The sequence below is a fragment of the Neopsephotus bourkii genome, unplaced genomic scaffold, assembly GCF_033783945.1.
Source record: "Neopsephotus bourkii isolate Nb327-2 ecotype Australia unplaced genomic scaffold, CSIRO-AGI_Nbou_v1 NB_1388, whole genome shotgun sequence".
Lineage (NCBI taxonomy): Eukaryota > Metazoa > Chordata > Aves > Psittaciformes > Psittacidae > Neopsephotus > Neopsephotus bourkii.
This window is the reverse complement of record NW_026901866.1, coordinates 4,352,863-4,376,460: the sequence shown is the minus strand read 5'-3', so window position 1 is coordinate 4,376,460 and position 23,598 is coordinate 4,352,863. Positions and strand designations below refer to the sequence as shown.

At 39.8% G+C, this 23,598-nt stretch overlaps 1 protein-coding gene across 2 annotated transcripts in view; it reads right to left on the bottom strand.

The window, feature by feature from the left end:
• Positions 1 to 8,368: 8,368 nt before the first annotated feature.
• STXBP6 (syntaxin binding protein 6) overlaps positions 8,369 to 23,598 on the bottom strand; it is a 77,949-nt gene continuing 62,719 nt past the window's right edge. For both annotated transcript variants that reach the window (XM_061367666.1, XM_061367667.1), the window contains 2 exons: positions 14,938 to 15,095; positions 8,369 to 11,456 (listed from right to left, as the gene is read on the bottom strand). In XM_061367666.1, coding sequence (XP_061223650.1) covers positions 11,433 to 11,456; positions 14,938 to 15,095 — 182 coding nt within the window. In that variant the 3' untranslated portion in view covers positions 8,369 to 11,432. The remainder of the gene's footprint in view (positions 11,457 to 14,937; positions 15,096 to 23,598) is intronic.

Here is a 23,598-nt window from a genome sequence, read left to right as displayed (position 1 = left end):
AGTTGCTGAAGCCTGTGACAGAAGGCATACACACACATGATTCCCCAAGATACCTTAAACTGAATTCTTTCACTGTATTGATATTAATGCATTCAGCCTGAAAGCTGACAGCTTCCTGTAGTGCTTCTAAAATCCAAGCAAAGAAGCAATGAGATATTACTGCTGCTTTTGCCCAGCTCTTCTCTTGTGTCTGTTTGTCCATAAATATTTTGCAATAAGATTGGGATTTGCAAGCACACGATGAAAGATACATAGCTAGAGCAGGAAGGAATTAAAAAAAAAAGTCTTTGTCAGAACCTACTTTTGTTTTGTTTCTGATGCTTTTCATAAAACAAGAAATTAAAAAAGTTTCCATTATATTCCTGACACATTCTACTAGAAATAACCAGGTTTATGCTTGCAGATCTCCATTCAATTCCTGCCCATTAATTTACTGTAAATTATTTACATCCATGCCTTAGTTTATACCTATATGAAAGAAATTTGCTATTTCTCTTTGAATTCTTGTTACAGAAGGATGAAAAAATACTACATTCAAGATAAATACCTTTTATTACTATGGCTTCAGAACAGACTTTAGAGAAAAACCTTTAGTAAGATTAAGGAAGAAACATGTAAGTTAGCGTTCTAGCACTATGAAATCTTGTCCTAAATCCTTTCAGACATGCTGAAACACCTTCTTTACAACTTTGCCCTTGTGATATGGAGTATCCTTATTTCATGTGCACTGCACGACTATATCTTCATCTACAAAGAGCAACAAACTGAAGACAATAAATAATGCAACAGGAGCTGTTCAAACCTGAAAGGGCAAGGGCTAAAGACCATAGTTCAAGCTAAAAAAACAGAGACTTTAGCTATGGAGCCACCTTTTAGCATGAGTGAGTTGTGAATAATAAGAAGAAAATAATACTCAATATGGAAAGGCTGTACAAAAGTGGGGACTAGGAAAGCCAGTCGGAGTAGTAAGAGAAACCATAAATAACTTGCACATTTACTGTGCCAGACAGACGGGTGAACAGATTCCAGGAATCATACACAGTCTATGAACATGAACACATAACCTCTTCCTTCCCACCTACTTTCTCTCTTTCATTGCCTTTGCAGACATTGCCATATAGAATAGAAAAAACTTCAGGGGGAAAAAAAAGGGATTTTAATCTAATACCTACCAAGTTGATAAAATTAGCAATAGCTAAGAGTTAATAATGCTTTCCTCATTAAGGGATGCTAAGAGTTATGAAATCTTTCTGGCAGATAAATGGAACCTTTCTCAGCCATCTGTCTTACAAACGATCCCATATGTACAGCTATTATTTCACTTAGACACTGGCAGCTCTGCAATTGCTCATGGTCTCAGTGAAGAGTAGTACCTGCCATGCCGTTTCTGTGCTCCGACTTTTAACAAACCTGTTTTCAGCTTGTCTGAAATGGAACAATAGAATCATAGAGCAGTTAGAGTTGGAAAGGACCTTAAGATCCTCTAGTTCCAACCCCCCTGCCATGGGCAGGGACACCTCATATTAACCATGTCACATAAGGCTCTGTCCAATCTGGCCTTGAACACCGCCAGGGATGGAGCATTCACAGCTTCCTTGCACAACCCATTCCAGTGCCTCACCACCCTTACAATAATGAACTACCCTCTTATATCTAATATGAACTTCCCCTGTTTAAGTTTTAACCCATTACCCCTTTTCCTATCACTACAGTCCCTAATGAAGAGTCCCTCCCCAGAACCCCTATAGCCCTTCTTCAAATACTGGAAGGCTGCTTTGAGGTCTCCACGCAGCCTTCTCTTCTCCAGGCTGAACAGCCCCAACTTTTCAGCCTGTCTTAATATAGGAGGTGCTCCAGTCTCCTGATCATCTTCATGGCCCTCCTCTGGACTTGTTCCAACAATTCCATGTCCTTTTCATGTTAAGGACACCAAAACTATACACAATGCTCCAAGTGAGGTCTCACGAGAGCAGAGTAGGGGGGCAGGATCACCTCCTTCGACCTGCTGGTCATGCTCCTTTTGATGCAGCCCAGGATAGTTCTCTTTCTGGTCTGCGAGCGCACACTGGAGACGGCTCATGTTCATTTTCTCATCGACCAGCACCCCCAAGTCCTTCTCCGCAGGGCTGCTCTGAATCTCTTCTCTGCCCAACCTGTAGCTGTGTCTGGGATTGCCCCAACCCAGGTGTAGGACCTTGTACTTGGCATGGTTAAACGTCATACAGTTGGCATCAGCCTACCTCACAAGCATGTCAAGGTCCCCCTGGATGGCATTCCTTTCCTCCAGCATATCAACCAAGCCACACAGTTTGGTGTCATCGGCAAGCTTGCTGAGGGTACACTTAATCCCACTGTCCATGCCACCAAAGAAGACGTTGAACGAGACCGGTCTCAACACCGATCCCCGAGGGACACCACTCGTTCCTGGTCTCCAGCTGGACATTGAGCCATTGACCACAACTCTTTGTGTGCGGCCATCCAGCCAGTTCTTTATCCACCAAATGGCCCACCTCTCAAATTGATGTCTCTCCAATTTAGAGACAAGGATGTCGTGGGGGACAGTGTTGAACGCTTTGCACAAGTCCAGGTAAATGACATCAACTGCTCTACCCCTGTCCATCAGTTCCATTGCCCCATCCTAGAAGGCCACCAAATTGGTCAGGCAGGATTCCCCCTTAGTGAAGCCATGCTGGCTGTCACCAAGCACCTTGTTGTTTTTCATGTGCCTTAGCATGCCTTCCAGGAGAACCTGCTCCAAGATTTTGCCAGGCACAGAGGTGAGACTGACTGGTCTGTATTTCCCTGGGTCATTTATTTTCCCCTTCTTTCCCTTTTTCCAGTCTTTGGGAACTTCACCTGACTGCCATGATTTTTCAAATATGATGGAGAGTGGCTTAGCAACTTCATTTGCCAGCTCCTTCAGGACCCGTGGATGGATTTCATCAAGTCCCATGGACTTGTGCACGTTCAGGTTCCTAAGATGATCTCGATCCAGATCCTCTCCTACAGTGGGCCCAAGGTCTCCATTCTCACAGTCCCTGCGTCTGCCTTCCAAGACTTGGGTGGTGTGGTCAGAGCCTTTGCCAGTGATGACCGAGCCAAAGAAGCCATTGAGAACCTCAGCCTTCTCCAAATCCAGGGTAGGCAGGTCTCCCGATAACTTCTGGAGAGGGCCCACGTTGTCCCTAGTCTGTCTTTTAGTTGCAGTGTACCCACAGAATCCCTTCCTGTTATCTTTCACATCCCTAGCCAAGTTTAATTCTAACTGGGCCTTAGCTTTCCTAACCTGGTCCCTACCTCCTGGACAACATCCCTGTATTCTTCCCAGGCTGCATGTCCTTGTTTCCACATCTTATACTCCTCTTTTTTTTTCCCTTTGAAGTTTCCTCAGCAGCTCCTTATCCATCCAAGGAGGTCTCCTGGCCCTCCTGCTGCACTTCCTTCTAGTTGGGATGCGACACTCCTGAGCTTGTAGCAGGTGATCCTTGAATATCAACCAACAGTCTCGGGCCCCTCTGCCCTCTAGGGCTATATCCCATGGAACCTTACTAAGCAGGTCCCTCAAGAGGCCAAAGTCTGCTCTCTTGAAGTCCAGGGCAGTGAGCTTGATGCACACTCTTCTCACTGTCCCGAGGATCTCAAATTTGACCATCAAATGATCACTACAACCAAGACTGCCCTGGAGCATCACATTTCCAACCAGCCCTTCCCTGCTGGGGAGCACAAGGTCAAGCATGGCACCTCTCCTTGTCAGTTCCTCTATTACTTGCAGAAGGAAGTTGTCTTCCAGTCAATCAAGGAACCTCCTGGATTGCTTGTGCTGGGCCGTACTGTCATTCCAACCGATGTCAGGGTGGTTGAAGTCACCCATGAGAACAAGGGCCTGCGAGAGTGAGGCTGTTCCTATCTGTCTGTAGAGTGTTTCATCCGCAGATTCCTCTTGATCAGGTGGTCTGTAACAGATCCCCACAGTAATGTCTCCCATCACTGTTTCCCTTTAACCCTGACCCACAAATTCTCTGTTAGCTGCTCACCTGTCCCCAGACAGAGTTCCATACTCTCCAGCCTATCCCTAACATAAAGGGCAACTCCCCCTCCCCGCCTGCCAGGCCTGTCTCTTCTAAGGAGTCTGTAACCTTCCATTCCAACACTCCAGTCATAGGAGCCATCCCACCATGTTTCTGCAATGCCTGTTATATCATACCCCTGTAGACGTGCACACATCTTTAATTCCTCTTGTTTGTTGCACATGAGTGTTTGTACAGAGGCATCTGAGCCAAGCTCCAAATGAAGCCAGCTCATTGGCTGGAGCAGCTGGAATATCTCTGCATTGCTCCGAGCATTTATTATAGGTACTGGCAACTGACTGGGTGTGTTGGGATGGAATGATGCCCCCCTCCCCCAGCACATCTGGTTTAAAGCTTCCTTGACCAGTCTGGCAAGCTTCCTACCAAAATGGTCACTCCAGCAGCCCCCAGTAGACCTAGCCTACTAAATTGAGTCCCATGTTCTAGATACCCAAACCCCTGACTATGGCACCACTGGTCTAACCATTCATTAACCTGGCCAATCCACTTCACCTTTTTAAGGTCCTCCCCTTTATCCTGGAGAATTGATGAAAAGACTACCTGAGCTCCAGAGCCCCTAACCACCTCTCCCAGGGCTCTGTAGTCCTTCTTTATGTTCTCTGGGCTACTGCCATCTATAATGCTGAACAACTGCACGAGGAAGCAACAGAAAAGCACAGGTAAGATGAAAAACAAGGGTACTTACATTTCTTCATATGTAGGTTTGAAACCCCTCAGGACTTGCCTGAAATTTTGCTAGTACTCACTGCTAGAAATGCAGACAGCTGTCTACCCAGTTGTGAGAAAATGCCAATGGTGTGTTGGTTTTGGCTGGGATAGAGTTCATTTTCTTCATAGTAGCTTCTATGGGACTGTGGTTTGGATTTCTGGTGAAAACAGTTTTGATAGTACAGGGATGTTTTCATTACTGCTGAGCAGTGCTTACATAGGGTCAAAGCCTTTTCTGCCTCTCACCTCACTCCACCAGCAGTAGGCTGGGGCTGCACAAGAGGTTGGGAGGGGACGCATGTGGGAAGGCTGACCCCAACTGACCAAAGAGATATTCCGTATGATTTGGTGTTACAATTAGCATATAAATCTGGGGGTAGGAGGAAGGGGGTGACATTCAGAGTTACAGCTTTTGTCTGCCCAACTAACCATTATGTGTGATGGAGCCCTGCTTCCCTGGAGATGTCTGAACACCTGCCCAACAGTCGGAAATGGTGAATGAATTACTTGTTTCGCTTTGCTTGCATGCATGCACAGCTTTTGTTTTACCCATTACACTGTTTTTAACTCAACCCACAAATTCTCTCATTTTTACATTTCCTATTAGTCTCCCCATTGCATCAGTGGCTCAACTGCAAGGTGGCGTTAAACCACAAGTGGCAAGCTCTCCACCATTGCTATCCTCTTCCCTGGGAGCTGCATCATCATGTGGCTCCATTGGCAGTTACTTCACCACCTCCTCTGCTTTACTCACATGGTGACCCAGAAGTTTGCAACCCTTACCTCATCTTGCCTACCCTCATGTCAGAATTTAGCCACTGTTGATTTGCAGCAAAAACAGCGCTCAAACTTCCTTATCCCTAAAGAGCAATACGGGGATGCTTTTGAGCTAAACTCTCTTACAAGCCTCAAACGAATGTAGCAATCTACTATTAAAGCTAAATGCTTTCTATCAGAGTGCAAATCATACCTAAACCACCAAGGACTTCACAGATGTTATGTATGTTTCCAGATGCTGTATTTAATAAAACTGGTAAAGGTTTTGGAAAGAAGGAGTCTCCTTAAAATCTTGATATTTCCCACAAGTAAATTAACTTTTCACAGAAAAAGGATTTTCTCATGTTACTCTAAAGAAAGCTTTACTGCATCTCCTTTCTGAAACAGAAAAAATCCCAACTCATTGATACACCTACAAACCAGTGTGCTGACCAATGTTAGCTGCATATGCTGATGACTTCCTTTTTGCTGAATTATGAACTGCAAACATTATCTGATTTTTACCACATTTCCTTTCTGTTCTATCAAGAACAGTTAAGACAGCAGAAAACTCTTCGTCCTCTCATTGTTAGCAGCAACAGAATTTCAACACAGTATAGGCGTGAACTTACTTCTGCAAGTTACCACCTTAGCTACCAGAGACCTGTGAAATGGTTTAAAACATTAGAATTTTGTTAGATTGAGTATCTTCCATGATTCAAACAAAACAAATGTTATCATCTCTACCAGAAATTATACACAGATTAGGCTGATGATCAAGAAAAAAAAAGCCAACATGGTAAAAATGATCTGTGAAAATGCTCAGAAAATGAAGCAATCATTTTCTTTTTGTATCTTAAAGGATAAATGTACAAAAAAAAAAAAAATGGAAAAGAACTGCCAAATTGTTACATGTGAACTACAACAAAATGCTGCTTTGATTTTGCCTCTGTTCCACCAGAGATCTATTTCTTTTACAGGAAGTTTCATGCAGTTTGGGCATTGGTTATATATGGCTGTCATGGTTTAAATCCAGCCATCAACACAGAACCCTGCAGCCGCTCACTCACTTCCCCCCCCATTTCTCCCCCCACTCCCAGGATAGGGAGGAGAACCAAAAGAATGTAACTCCCACTGGTTGAGAACCGTCCAGTAACTAAGGTCCTGGGTTTAGCAGTAACAGTCGTTTTTCTCTTTCTTGGTAGCTGGTGCAGTGCTGTGTTTTGACTTTCAGGCTGGGAACAGAGCTGATAACAATGATGTTTTGGTTTGGCCAAGGACTTTGTGAGTCTCATGCTCTGCTAGGGAGGAGGGGAAGCCAGGAGGAAGCAGAGACAGGACACCTGACCCAAACTGACCAAAGAGGTATTCCATACCCCAGCACGTCATGCCCAGGAGGTAACTGGGAGTTACCTGGAAGGGCGGGGAGACTGCAGGGTTGGAGGAGGTATCGGTCGGTGCTTGGGTCAGGCTGGGGGGGCGAGTTATCGGTCGCCTGGTGATGAGGTGTTGGATTTTCTTCCCTTGTTATTTCCCTTTTCATTACTATTATTGGTGGTAGCAGTAGTGATTTGTGTTATAACTTAGTTACTAAACTGTTCTTATCTCAACCTGTGGAAGTTGCATTCTTTTCGATTCTCCTCTCCGTCCCTTTGGGAATAGGGGAGGGCAAGAAGGGGGGGGAGTGAGTGAACAAGCTGTCTGGCTGGGTTCAAACCATGACAGTAACACAAACCACTGCTGCTACCACCAATAATAATAATGATAAGGGAAATAACAAAGGAAGGGAATACAACTGCTCACCACCTGCCGACCAATACCCAGCCCGACCTGAGCAGTGACCTCGCCCTTCTGGATAACTGCCCCCCAGTTTATATAGTGGGCATGATGTGCTGTGGTATGGAATACGTCTTTGGTCAGTTTGGGTCAGGTGTCCTGTCTCTGCTTCCTCTCGTCTTTCCCTCCTCCCTGGCAGAGCATGAAACTCAGGAAGTTCTTGGTCAGAGTAAACATTACTGAGCAACAACCAAAAAACATCGGTGTTATCAGTGCTGTTCCCAGGCTGAAAGTCAAAAACACAGCACTGCACCAGCTACTAAGAAGGAGAAAAATGACTGCTACTGCTGAACCTGGGACAATGGCATTCAACATCGGATGGATAACATGCATTACAGCAAGATTTACCTACCAAGCAAAGTAATTTAACAAGGCGACAGTATTTTTCAACAGTACATTTTTGAGATTAGCATTTTATAAATAGGATTAGGACCCCATTTAAGCCTGAATAAAAGAGAGATGGCAGCAGCCAGTTAATATTCAATGATTTTTCTGCAAGTAGCCCTCAGTCAAATACATGGGATTGTTTCTCTGTGTCTTTTTTTTCTGAAGAATTCCACCTTTAGTTTTATTCCCATATAGAAATTAAAATGAATTTTGCTTTGATAAAAAAAATATCAATAAAATTAGATGGCCAAAAGAAATTAGCAATAATTTGCAAATAGGTATTTCATAGCAAACTGAAAGAAAATTAACAAAGAAGTTCTTTTTAACCTATACAGCCTTTAGGTAGGATGCTAACTTAACCCTGAGTTACCTGTTGTTTAGAATCTCCTTGGACACAAAATCCTTCAAACTAGTTTCCATTATTTCTTTTTTAATTACAGTATTCTTTCTATAGAAAGTGTTCATCATGAGAGTGGAAACTAATTTTTATTCAGTTTTGCTAGAGTGAGATATAATTCTGCTGGAGTGAAATATAAGTGTCATTTACAAACAATTTATATCTTGCACAGACAACTCAAATAATCCAAGGACAGTTTTCTTTTCATCACAGTTAAAGTATTTAATGACAAAAACAGGGTTACCAGAAATGACTCAAGAGAGCCGGTCCCGCTTTTTTTTTTCCCCAGAACAGCACAAAATAATTTCTACATCTTTGAGAACTTTCAAGGGTCTGGTTACAACAGATACCAGCAAGTATTACAATTACCAGTATTACGATTCTGGTATATAGCAAAACCTACCTACCATTAAGATCACTTTTTAGAGAACACGTTTTTGTTAATATTTCACATAATGCACAACTTTTGCTAGACACAAAAGTAGCCTTTTAAGACAGAGTTTGCAGTACACTAGTGAAACCTAACAATATTTTTATTCTTTGCAGAACTTTAAAAACTACTGATGTCGTTACAATTTACAAATACATTCTTTCATATGAAACATTAACCTGAATTATAGTATATGTTATATACATGACTATCTAATAATACTAGGTTGTATACACTAGAAGCCCAGTTCCAGAAGGAAACTGCAATGATGTAAGATTTTGGATACACATTTACACACCTCAATTTTATTTTCTATAAACTACCATATCTTGTCATTTAATGAACAGCAAGAACAAAGTAAACAGACAAATTGCTTTTCCTTCATTTAATAACACTAGGTTACTCAAAATTCCCATAGAAAATGGCTTGATGGTTGTATTAAAGTCCTGAGTTATGATACATAACACAACACGCTTAAGTGGAGAACAGAAAAAAAAATGCTGAAAAACTGTCAGTGAGATTAAAGCAGTATTTTAGAACAGTTCAACTCACAAAAGGTCTGGAACTTTACAGTGCAACTGTGACCTTGGCCTGCCCAGCTGATATTCATGTAAACACCTGAAAACCTATGCTTTTTTTACCTGAATTTAGACAACTCATTCTTTTCAGGTTTATCTGGATTTTAGACATTTCTTCTAAATTACTGAGAAGCTTAGAAGACCAGCTAGATGGCAGCAGTTCAAAACCTATTCCTTCTTTCTCTCAAGAGAAAGACGTGTGGGGTTAGCAGCAGAATGTAGTTATGAAAAGAGTGGAAAGGATGATGACAGAAGATAGCTATGTGGTCAAGGAGGACTCCCAGACTCATTTCTAATGCAGCTATTTTTTAAAAATAGCCTAACATTTTGTCTCTAGGAGAAGTTTAATATTTAATGAGGGACTGGTTTTCTAGTTAATTTTCAGATATACCCATAGTTATTAGAAAAGTGCTCAGAAAGCCACTGACTTTTCCAGGGCAAACATTAATTGTATGTAGCTCAATGGAGTATTCAGAACTCATGTTGTTAATGAGCCTGTTCTGATTTATAACAGATGTGGCCAAATTCTTTTTCAGTTGACAGTGCTGGGTGTAGTAACTTTTACAGCTGATGCTAAACAGATCTAAATGATCCTATGGTGCTACAGATATGACAGATTTACTCCTTCTCTCAATTCCCAGTGTGAAATTCAATAAAAAGCTTCACACAAAAGAGTTCAAATTACAGGAAAAAAACCCAAACAAACCAGATGTAAAGTCTGAATGCAATCAGTTAACTAGATAGTGTCTTTAATTCAAATGAGAATGTTTTTGTAAAGCCAAGCATCTTTTCACAAAAAGGGTATTTCCAAGAGATTCAGTTACTTCAGCTTGCAATAACTAAAATACTCTCAATTACTAACAGAAGTTTTTATCTCCCGTACAAGCACTGCTCTGAGGACTTTAGACTTTTCCAAGTGGCATTTATAATGCAAAAATATTATTCTACATTGAAAATGAAAACTACAGTACATTCATATAATGCCAGCAATCTGGTAAGATGAGGACAAAAAATGGAGAGCAGGCATCTTTTGAAGATGAAGGCTGAAACCTCTGCTAGGATGTCTGTTTCCAGCTTAATGGTTTTAAAAAAACCCCAAAGCCAAAGAAACGAAAAAAAAGGTGCAGCATCCTCCCCCTTTTCACTCTAAAGGTGTCTTAGATGATCTTAAAAAAATGTTAAGAAAACAGTGGTGAAGGAAAAGAGTAACCTTTTTTTTTTAAGAGAATACAGTGCATATATTGCATATAATGAATACAGAATGAAGGAGTCACCCTTCCAGTGACAATATATATATTGAAAACTCAGACACAAACCAGAAGTTATGATATTAATGTACCAAGACATGCTTTATGAAAGCCTCTGTATTAGAAATCAGATCACTAGCTAACACAAAAGTCATTCTAATCAGGCAAGTTTCTGAAGTGTTGGAAATTAGTGCATTCCCATTTTCCCACGCCTTTGCATTCTCATTTACATAGGCCTTTACTCACAGAATCACCGGTAAAAAGATGATGAAATGTTATTACCAGATTGTGGAATTCTACATTGTGTCTGAGGCACAGCTATGTTCACATTGATGTAAATCTTACTTTTCTCCTCAATTTTGAAACCTCAAGCATACATTCTGTAGGTTTCATTATACTATTCAAATAATCAATCCAGAAGTGAAAACAGGAATATGTATAATGCAGATATGAAATTCAGATATGCACTTGTGAATGCTGGTGATGGCACATGCAAAACTTCCTACATCGGGTAGAAGAAACAAGCTTTTCTGTTTCTCAGGACAAAGCAGTCCATTCTCCACTGCTTACAACCCCAGGTGTATAATTCCAACATTCTCATTCTGCTGATGCTACATAAAATGAAAAGTATACCCCTTCTTTGGATTTTACTTCCATACATACATCCACAAAAAGTTAAATAATTTTCCGTACAACTGGGGAAGAATATTACTATTTTAATCCTGATCAGCTTGTCATTTGGTCCAGCTCCCCTGTTTGCTTTCACTCCTGTAATAAATGAAATACAGGTAGAAAATACTGCAGGACTGTGTAGCAATATTACAAAAGAGGAACAAAAGTCAAAAAGGTAGAAATGCAACACTTTTTCCTGCACAGAAACTGAAAGAATGCATCTCCACTGAACTGTAAGGAAAAAAGCACACAGAAGTCTGGATCTCCTGTAAAAGATGCTGGATGTAACCTTTTCAGTTTCTCTTGTTAAGATTTCAAGTTTGGGCAGTATTCTCAGCATTTGTGCTTCATGGCAAGCTGAAAAAGAAAGAAAAAATTAATTAAAGGGAGCTCACGTAACAATAGCTATATCAAGCTAATGTAGCTAGCTAGGATCAGAAGAGTTTGTAAACCAAATTCTCCAAAAGATGCCTGAAATCTGTAATTCCTTTGCACACAGACATGCAGTCATTCCCTTTACTGTGACAGATGGGCAAAGTCTCTCTTTGCCACACTGAGGGGGCAGGATTTATTTGCTTTCATATCCATATTTCCCAATGTTCCATTATTTTGCTATCTGCGAGGAGAGCTACAGGGAGACACTAGAAACAAAGACATGCCTAAAAGAACAATCATTTCAAGTTCATGATTTGGATTGTGAAATACAATCAGAAATTCTAGACCAGTTCAGCAGCTCTGCCATTACATGATGATGAAAAATTAAGTACTGATTGCCTTTCTACCTCGGTAATTACTCATTATTTCTATTTGAAATAATTCAGAACTGTGAATGAAAGGAAGGTGAAAGAGCTAAAGTGACTTAAATCCTCTTATAAAATTGTAGATAAACTGCAAACCAAGCAAATAACTGAAGTTCTAGGCCCTGTATATTATCCGCAGATAACAGCATGCTAACAAAGCTGAGAAACTCACCTAGAAACCAGAACTAGCAAGAACTAAGAATAGTTAAAACTTCCTCATTTACTACCAGTGAAAAGTTGACCAACAAATGACTGAAATTTAATTTGCATAAGCTTTTGATGCTGAAGGAGTTCTATAACACACTCACCATGGTATCTGCCTCATTTGGCCTTCCCCCTGACTCTTACCCATCAAGGTCCAATTTATTGTCACCATCATTCAGCTGCAGTCAAACTACACTCTAACATACAGAACTACCCCTCTGCCTCTCCTTCCTTGCCTATCCCTCTTGAAGAGTTTATAGCTATACACTGCGGCACTTTGACACTGCACAGCTGTACAAGTCATCCCACCATGCTTCTGTGATTGCAACTGCATCATAGTTTTCCAGCTGCAAAACGGCTTGTAACTCCTCCTGTTTGTTGCCTGCGTAATGTTCAGATATAGAAATTAATTTGTGAGAGATATCTGTACCCAGTCATGATACTGTAGGGGTGAAAATAATTACAGGCTGACATCTGAAAGTACATTTGCTGTTTATTGAAGGCAAGTATAAAGCAACCAAAATCAGAACTCTGTTGAACGAAGTGCTCACACAAATACTATCAAGTTAAAATTGGTGCTTTTCTCACTCTCACTATTTTGTCAGAAAGTTCTAATTTTGCCATTTATGCAACACTCAGCTGGATCTCACTTTCCTGGTTTCACTGAAGTGAATAAGCTTTCCCTTCTGCACAAACAACATCTAAGGTCTCAGTAGTAGCCGCCCCTCAAAGACTTAACCAGAAGAACATTAACAATAAACAATACTGTACTTATTCCTAAATGCTCCACTAAAACCCAAACAACCCTGTTGCAAACCAAAGCACATCACCATAGACCAACAATCTTCTCTAACCTAATACATTCCTGTGTGGCTGCCCCATACATTTTTGTGAGGCAACGGAAAAGGAATTGCAGGACCACTGCACTTCTAAGACACAATTCAAGACTTGGGGCACCAATACAGAAAATATTGAAAAAAAAAAAAAGAAGCTGTAAACCCCATTTTACCACATTAGCCTTGTGTTTGTTAAATGACAAGTATTTGTTCCCCTGAAACATAATGATGTTATTTTCCTCTTAAAAAGACAAACCTGAAGCATTTATTACAGATCCTTAATTACAATCCACTGAAAGACTGTCACACTCCTGTTTCAGGCAGCTGGTAATTGGGATAACTGCATCAGGACACGATCTCATGTTCATCTGAAGAACAGTAGTAACCTCTAGAACTGGACTGGCAGAAAGGTTTCATAAAACTGCGCAGGACAGGCCAAACGGAGATCACCCTTTTCTGCTTCGCATTGCTTAGACATTTCCTGACTAAAATATTCTCAGTTACTGCCACAGAAATATGTAAACTCAAATGATTATGAAAAAAATCCATATTGAGAAGTTTTTATTCGATTAAAAAAAACCAACAAAACCCTTGTATTGTGGATGATTTTAGCTTCTCTGCTTTCTGCTACATTTTCCTTCAACTTTTGTTTTGAATTATTAACTCAGGATTTTTTTAAGCTTTTGTTTCTAAATATGGTACAGCACAAGCTATAAAAGATCATGTTTTTATTGTAATACTGTATGCATTAATCCTAAGATTTTTAAAATAAGATTTTCAAAGTATGATTCTCCTAAGGTAACATGATAAATAGCTTTGTTTTTGGCTCACAGCACATCTTCGTCTGTGGAACTGCTGTTCTGCACATGTGAAGATGAAAGAGCAACACACAGTATTCAAATCTTGTTCAAGATTCATACTGGCTCATATATCAAGAGGCATGTTTCACTTTTGAACTCCTTACCAAGCAGCACTCTATGCTTTATGATAAAGCAGCAAACTTTTTGCCCCTTATCCTAGAAGCAGTGGCAGCTGCTGCTTAAGGCTGGCTTACTAAGTTGGCATAGTTATCATCAGTGTGTGTGGGAGAAGGTGTTAGTGTTAGATGGAAGAGTCCAGGAGCAGGCTCGTGCCATACGCACAACCACTAAGCTGGACCATGCTAATCTAAATGGACCATGAAGTATATGATTATCCCAGTAAATATTAAAGTAATTTGTTTTGTGACATGTTAAAGACAACATAAAACAGGTTTGTATAGAACTGCAAGATACCAATCCAGGATTTTCTAGAGTTAATGCAGTAGCCCGGCATTTTTTTGGCATAAGCATGATAAAGCCTAACGCATGTGTTAAGCAGCAAAACTATCAAACCTGCACGCTAAAACAGTTAAGCACATTCAGAAAGCTTTTACATTTTTTTTTTTTTCTTTTTAAAAAACCACAACATTTTATCTGCTGTGGATGTGTTACACAGCCATCAAATAAAATGCTTTGGATGTCGAATTTCCTCAGAGATGGAAGTTCAGCACAATTATCCATATGCAGATATATCAGGCATGGCACTGTAATACCTTCCACCAAGAACAGAAAACGTCCATACATTCCTAAGACAGAATAATTCCTCAAAATCCTTCTAAATCCCATTTCCAGACATAAAAAGATACATCTTCAGAAACAGACAGATAATCACTTCTTATCAAAGGGGATTAACAACAATTTTACTCTATGCTGCACAAAGTATGAGTAATTGTGCCAAACAGTAGTGGGAAGACAGACCTGAAATAAGCTTCAGGAAACTGAAGACAGGTAGTTTCAATTCAAGCGGAAGTGCAGCAAGCCTCAGATCTGCACACAGAAGTTACAAACCAGAAATCTGCCAAGTGAGGAAATGTATCAAGGAAAACAATAAGCTGTTTGTAAACAGTAATAGACTACAATTCTTTCCAGAGCAGTTCGACTTTAAGCTACTGAGAGCCTTATCCCACCCAAATCTTACCTTGTGTGCAGTTTCTGCAAACTGCTGAGCACTGTTTTTCAGCTCCTCTGTCTTTTCTTCTGCTCGACCTAGCCTTTCACCACGCTCATTCAAAGCCTGACTTGCCTTCTGTACTGCACTTGTCACACTGTCTGCTGCTGAATGGAGTATGCTGTTTCCTGCAGTATCAAAAGAAGCTATTAGATATATGATTAGTATTCAATACAGTTATTTTCATTTACAGTGCTCCTGAGCTGATATGTTACCTGCTAATTTACCATCCAGTTGCATTTTGGAAAATGGGGTAAGTTACTGTTTTCTCATTCAATCCATACTATTAGCAAATTACAAGTATATAAGCACCATATGGTAACATAATACTTGAGAGTAGACATAACTTAGCTACGTATTATTCTTTAAGCTTTATGCTCAAACATAATTTCAGGGAGCTATTCTATTATGTCAATTAAAGCATTCACAAGTGCTCAGCTTCTTACAAGACTCTCACGTTAATACACATTAACTTTTCTTTGGAAGTTCCACTATTTCCCTAGAGAATAAATGATTGACAGCACTGGACACATCTGTATGAAAACACCATTTATAACTGTACTCCAAACACTATTACCACAGTTATTTTATGCTGTTTTGATCTCTCTGCCTTTGACCCTTCTCCACGTGGGGCATCTGCCATGCTTCATATGACAACATACTTTATTTAAACTTTAGTATTTAAAGTCCCACCAAAGCTCAGTATCTTCTAAACCTTTAGCTCTATTAGCTTTACCATCCAAAACAACTTAACAGTTTCCGAGTTTCTTCTCTGGCACACAATGTAGAAGTTTCTTCAAGTTTTCAACAGAACTGTACTTCTACTTTACATTTATCCCTTTTAAATGCCCACCTTTGTAAGTACTCCTTTCTATATTGCTTCTCAACAGAAGGGATTATCCTTTTTCTGAGCTGCTGCTGAATATTTATAATATGAACCACAGTACTACCTGAAAACTCTCCAGAGAAAGTTACATGTTACCAGTATGAACTGATCAGTATGAAAAATCATTTTGACCTAGCCTTTAACCTTTGTCAGAAAAAGTACTAGTAAAAATCCAGCTTTTTGCAAAACAGGAGGTCGCCCCTTGGTGTCTTCCACAAGCTTTCAAACTTAGTTTACCTTACGGGGAATTTGTTATCTAGGAATTTGTTGTCTAAACATACACAAAGGCATTGTGACAGCCAGAAAGTCAGTACAGAGAGAGTATTAATCACCAGGCAATGATGTTGCTGCCAATTTTCTAAACTGCCCCAAATACTATAATTGCACAGAGCCTTTTTTCACAGTGCCAAAACCAAATACGTAATGGTTTTAAATGAATTATGCTGCTAAAGGTACAAAAACTAGTTCAACACAAGAAGCTGACCCAAGCACTACAGCAAATCTGGTGTTATAACAAAGTCTGCTGTTCTTATGGATGTAAGAAGATTAGTGAAAATGAACACAAACCCACTGCTTTCATTGTTAACTTGAAAAATGTGTCTACTTCAAAAATATTGCCAGGTTAGAAAAATGAAACCAAAACATTAACTTGAAGGGTTATTTTACTACTATGTTCATAAGGAAAAGAATAAAAGACCCATTCAGACTCATTTTACAGCTAATACTCCTTTCCTTAGAAACAGCAAACAAACAACGAAGAGCAAAACTGAAGGTTGCCTCAAGTAGCCTGTGGAACAACAGTACCAGCCGCCCATGCAGGAGCTCTTGTGATGAAAAACTGCCTTAAAAATTCATTAAACTAAACTACTACTAGTATCAAAATGTGGAGGGGGGGGGAAGGACTCAAGAACCTACACACAATGACTCATATCTGATGAGTCAATATTAGAAATACCAAGCAAAGAGCACCCTGACCCCCTGTATACCAATACTGTTAGATTTTTTAATATCAGTAATTAAGAGACAGAAATGAAGCTTCATCTTTCAAGTGGTCTCTCTTCAGACACTGAAGAGTCTGATAATGAAACCAAACAACTTTAAATTTTGGATACTTTCTTACGTCAAGATTTTTCAGTCAACTGCTATTTTATTCATAATTTGCTTGTTTAAAGACAAGTTCTTAAGAGATTATTTTGGCTTCTGTTCAGGTAGCTCTTTCAATAAACACACGTAAGTGGGCAACACTCCACTGAAAATAGTTTCCATTTTTTGGAGATGTGATCTAAAGACTAACTTCTTGCATAAAATGCTGCTAGTTTTCTAGTATGAGAGCTTTAAAAGCTCTCAACAATGGATTAACTGCTTTATACAAGATCACCGAGCTTCTGCCTAACTCAAGAGAAGCTGAGTACATGGAGAGACCAATAAAAGCAAGCATCATTTCAAGACTTACAAATGTGTTGGGTGGTAAAAGTTAACACATATTTGATCTTTTTAAATTTCGACAGGAAATTGCAGAATGAAAATATTCTGTATTTTCTGTATTCCTGAAAATATCAGGATTTATAGCCAAAGATTGATATCTATTTTTCCACTTTCTTTTAAGCAGAGAAGAATGAACTTGGAAATTTGGCACAACAACAGTATATTTTTTTCTCACTAGCTAATACAATATTATGTTCTCTCCAAGTAAGATCCGAGTATTCTCCTATGGGCAGTGACTTGCAGAAGCTGCTATTGTTAGGCTGCTTTGAAGAACCTTCTGGATAACCTTTTTAATTGCATGTTATTAAAATAGAAAAAAAAATCCACCCTAATCCATGAGCAACACAGAAACCCATGTTATCATGTACTGAATTCCATCAGTGTATTTCTAGGGCACCTGTAGGTGGTTGCTGGTATGACTATGCCTTGTCCTTGTATCACTACAAGAATAGCAACACTTACACTGGATGTTTTGGAGAAGCATTCCTATGAACAAACCACCTTCAAACTGTAAATTTTTTAAGCTGTTTTTTAGGAGGTAACTATTGTGATTCAAGATTTCCAGAGAAGTTTGTTCCATGGGTGAACAACAAAACCACCTGAACTGCACACACTTAAGTGTAAACTTACACCAGCATCTCCTTCCTAGAGGCTGGAAAGACTGTTTTCCAGCTCTGCTTAGTTTTTACCGAAGACGTGACAACTGCTGTTCAACCACTTCCACTCCCTCCTCAGCCCCTCCCCTAAAGAGTCTGAGGATTTTCAGGACTTCTCATCTACTACGTGAGAGATACAAGTTCCTTAATTGAAGACTCAACTGCTTTTCAGATAGATCTTCACAGAAAAAAGATTTTATAACACTTGCAAGATGAGATAAACACCACCTAAACATGGACATGGGTCAGCTGATGTTCTGAGCCGTTTTTAGTAGGAAAGAGCTCACAGTGTTCCCAAGATGCTCAGGAGTCTGCTATCTCAAATTTTGCATGGCTACAGTCTTCACTGTGAGCAGAAAGAGTCACATGCCTGTGCTGCTGCTTTTTCTAAGGTATATGGAGATCCATTTTTGGAGCACATGTATCTTTCTACAGCTCTGTAAAACAGATCTCAGAAGTATGAAACTAAACTGATCAAGCTTAATACAGTGACCTTCAGTTTAATTTTTCTATCTATAAAAGCACAGAAATATATTGCTAATTTATTTTCAGTTACTTAAAGAAGTGCCTTAAAAAAGTCACTTCACATTTTTTCTTCTGTAATACTTTTATTATCTGAATTTGCCTATCCAGCAGAGAAGATGACACAGATTTCCAAATCAATCAATAGCTACAACTGTATTACAACAGTAATACAATTTGCTAAGAAAATTAAACATTTCATTTTGAATTTGTACTGTACTGAAATACAAACCACTAGAATTAAACTCCCCCTCCTCTTAGAAAAATCAATTAGTGACCTGTATCATTATACATAACATTACTGGGGCCCAAAGAGGAAGAAATAGCAGGGCAGCTGCCCTTAGGCAAGGGCTTTAGACCAGTGATCCTAGCACTGTTACTTGCTTAGAGACACACAACCTTAAAGAGTAACACTTTGCAGGAAGCACCACAGCTCCTCTCACACTCATTTTTACAATTTTGGCTCTTAAAATCACCAGCTATATCAGAGGGTCTTGCAGCCCATGAAAACACGTTGACATGTCTTCAGGCCTTTTATCATGCACAAGAGAAAAGGGCATCCTTAACTCAACATACCCAGCACCTGAAAGATACAGACATACTATCATCAATCAGCGTGGGAAGTGGTACGTGCGTTGATGAAATTAACTGGTGTTTAGAGACTATTTAGTTTGCATAACTTGTTTTATCATAGCATTCTCCATTAGCCATATCAAACACAGGGATTTATTTATCTATTAGTGATAAGAGTCTACATTGACTAATTTGTAAATGCAAGCACTCACTTTTTAATTCTATATGCATTAATACAGCATTTAGCAAATACCTTCTGAGAAGGAAGTAAACACAATTAGCTATGATAACTAAGAAGCTCCATCCATCATGATTTTTTTTAAACAAAAATGTGTCCATTGAACTGCATAAAACTGGACCTGTGCCACTGAATAAATGTTAATAGCATAATGACAATCAGTTCAAGTTCATTAACAAGACCACTTCTATCACATAGTAATTATTCTAAATGACTACACATACTGTTCACATTCAGATATACATTGGTGCCACTGAAAGTTCAACAGAAGTTTGGAAGCACTTACTGTAAATACAAAGAATGCATTTTTTTCTTTCACTATTTTGTGCTTTGTTAACTGCCTGTACACTCTTTACATAAGAACCAAAAGCACTGAATAATTAAAATATCAACAGAAAACTAAAAGGATATAGGGAGAAGAGAAAGGTGCTGAACACTAAAGAAGAATATACCCTTGCAAAAGAAGGAAGCATCACAGAGATGGTTTTGTAAGCAGGAATGTGGTCTGCAGAGGAGGCTATATAGTACAGCACTATTTTTCCTCCCAGATTATTTAAAAAACTTACTGAATAAAAGCTTAAATCGACAAAAGCCAAACACAGGGAAAAAAAAAAACCAAAACAACCAAAAACCCCAAGAAAACCCAAACACCACCACACTAGGAGGGGAAGAGATCAATATAAAGTCTGGATTTCCTTGCAAAGAATAGTGAAAAAAACCTTAAGACTGTATTTCTGATTATAGCTAGGAATTAAGATTACTTTCTAGATTCTCTTATGAATCCTCAAAAATGGATGTGACAAAGACAGAATATAGCTTCAAAAGGGAATTCTGAAAATAAATTACCTTTTTAATTTTCATCTAAAATTAATGAAGATGCATTTGACAGACCAGCTTTAAATTAGAATCACAGAATAATAGAATGATAGAATACTTAGGGTTGGAAAGGACCTTAAGATCATCAAGTTCCAACCCCCCTGCCATGGGCAGGGACACCTCTCTCTAAACCATATCACCCAAGGCCTCGTTCAACCTGGCCTTGAACACTGACAGGAATGGAGCATTCACAACCTCCTTGGGCAACCTATTCCAGTGCCTCACCACTCTTACAATAATGAACTTCCCTCTTATATCCAATCTAAACTTCCCCTGTTTAAGTTTTAACCCATTACCCCCAGTCCCTAATGAAGAGTACCTCCCCAGCATCCCTATAGCCCCCCTTCAAATACTGGAAGGCTGCTATGAGGTCTTCATGCAGCCTTCTCTTCTCCAGGCTGAACAGCCCAGACTTTCTCAGCCTAAATTCATACAGGAGGTGCTCCATTCCCCTGATCATTCTTGTGGCCCTCCTCTGGACTTTCTCCAAAAGTTCCATGTCCTTTTCAAGTTGAGGACACCAGAACTGCACACAATACTCCAAGTGAGGTCTCACAAGAGCAGAGTAGAAGGGCAGGATCACCTCCTTCGACCTGCTGGTCACACTCCTTTTGATGCAGCCCAGGATATGGTTGGCTTTCTGGGCTGCAAGCGCACACTGAAGCCAGCTCATGCTCATTTTCTCATCAACCAGCACCCCCAAGTCCTTCTCCACAGAGCTGCTCTGAATCTCTTCTCTGCCCAACCTGTAGCTGTGCCTGGGACTGCTCTGACCCAGGTGTAGGACCTTGCACTTGGCATGGTTAAACTTCATAAGGTTGGCATCAGCCCACCTCACAAGTGTGTCAAGGTCCCTCTGGATGGCATTCCTTCCCTCCAGTGTATCAACCGAACCACACAGCTTGGTGTCATCGGCAAACTTGCTGAGGGCGCACTCAATCCCACTGTCCATGTCACTGACAGAGATGTTAAACAAGACCGGTCCCAACACCGATCCCTGAGGGACACCACTCGTTCCTGGTCTCCAGCTGGACATTGAGCCATTGACCACAACTCTTTGTGTGCGGCCATCCAGCCAGTTCTTTATCCACTGAGTCGTCCATTCATCAAATTTATGTCTCTCCAATTTAGAGACAAGGATGTCGTGTGGGACAGTGTCAAACGCTTTACACAAGTCCAGGTAGATGACATCAACTACTCTACTGCTGTCCATCAGTTCTGTAGCCCCATCATAGAAGGCCACCAAATTGGTCAGGCAGGATTTCCCCTTAGTGAGGCCATGCTGGCTGTCACCAAGCACCTTGTTGATTTTCATGTGCCTTAGCATGCCTTCCAGGAGAATCTGCTCCAAGATTTTGCCAGGCACAGAGGTGAGACTGACTGGTCTGTAAAATTTTTTTCTTAGTGATAGTATTTTTGTAACCCTTCATACCAATTATTATTATTATATCCATATACATATATAAAAACCGATTAAATTATAAAATTACAAAGAAAAAACCTACCAGTTTTCTAATATTTTGATCTTTCAAACTTCTTACTGGGAAGTTACCTAAGCATGGAAAAAATGCTAAAGATAACTGTGGTTATTTAAAACAAAAAAAAACAACTTTATTGTACTTCTGAAGTTCATTCAGAAATGGATGTATTACTTTTAAAAATCACAGAAATATTTGACCTGAAATTACTGTTCATTTCGTAGGTCTCTCAGCATTTCATCCTGTCATCCAGGCTGTTAAATAGCATGGTCCTTGGTGCTGACTTAAAAGGAATGCCACTAGTAACTGGCTACCATTCTCTTGACTATTCCCCTTGGTGTCCACCCACCCAGTGTCTAATTCCCCAGCTTTGCTATGATGATGTTAGAGGAGAGTGTTAAATATCTTGCTGAAGTCAAGGACATCTGTCGCTCTCTCTTCATCCATCAAGCCAGTCACTTCATCATCACAGAAGAGAAGCTGGTCAGGAACAGTTTGCTTTTAACCTATCTCTGGTGCCAACAATCCTTGCTCTCTGCTAGAAAGGTTTTTCACAAGGATTTGCTCAATAGCCTTAAGAAGATAAAAAATATATTTCAAGTTAACTAGAAATTGAAGTTTTCAACATAGAATTATTACCTGGTTCAAATAATTGTTAAATATCAAAGCTTCTCTATGCATGCAAACAGAATACAAACTCATGAAAACCTCATTTAATCTTCAGTCCTACTCATAATATGGCAATTCTTATCATTAATTTTCAAATTTCAGGCTTGATAAAAATTACTACAGACCTTTGCATGTCTGAAAGTGATTTGGAGTTTCGTAGTCTTTCTGCTGTTATTTGTTTGTTTTCCTCTTTCTTACCCACCTCCATCCTGGTTTTCATAAAAGGTTTTGAAAACAAACCACCCATAATTACTGCACAGCAAAGTTCCACAGTCTGTCCTTGATACTAAACTCATTCACTGCTACTTTAAAAACTTCCAATAGACTGAAGAAAAAAAAAATAAAAATCATTATGGCAGCTTGTATCAGTCAAATTTATTTTTTTTTAACTTGATGTCCTTTTCTGTCTTTTTATCAGTGAAGGGTTGCTATTTTAGGATTCTGTTTCTGCTAAGCTCTCTGTCAGAGCGAGCCTGCTATGCTAAACCTGAAGGTACTCAAGCAGCAGGAAATTAAGAGGGAAGAAATCCTCTAGTGTGGGCTGCTGTGTGGGAATTTGTACTTGTTCCAGCTAAATATCTCCACCGGCAGTGCTGATGAACAGCTTGCAAGTAATCAGGCCCTGCGGTCTGCAGCACATGAACACCCCTGAAGCAGGCTTCCCTAAACCTCCCTGAATCTACTAGAGTACAAGCAGTGCCACTGCAAAACTCTCCATGTTCAAGGATGAGACCTGGCATTTGCCCCACAGGAAAACAGAAGTGTTTCTGAACACAGCAGAAATCAGATGATTCCTACAACATTATTTTGGACTCCTAAAACCTAGAACAACCCACAGGACGTCTCAATCCCAAGTTACTAGTGCTTGCCAACAATAACACTCTATGCCCACATTATTTCAATTTACTTTCACTTTAATTAATCTAGCTACAGGTAGAAATTTTCTGAAGTCAGCAGTTTAATCTTCAAACAACCTTCCCTTTAGGACATGTATTCCTCTCTCTCTCCAAAAGCACTAGAAATTGGTTAATTCTGTGTGGCAAATAACAAGTGCTCACTGCCGCCAAAGACAAAACAGATTTTGGTCTGATATGGATTGAAACTGAAATTTCTTGAAGATGTTGTTTAACAAAAATTGATGGACATTTAAGAAAATCACAGCAGTCAGCATATTGAAAAGAGGCTAAGAACAAGGTAAGTGTACAGGGATAGTTATCTGGCATCATTTCAAAATCTCCAACTGTCTTG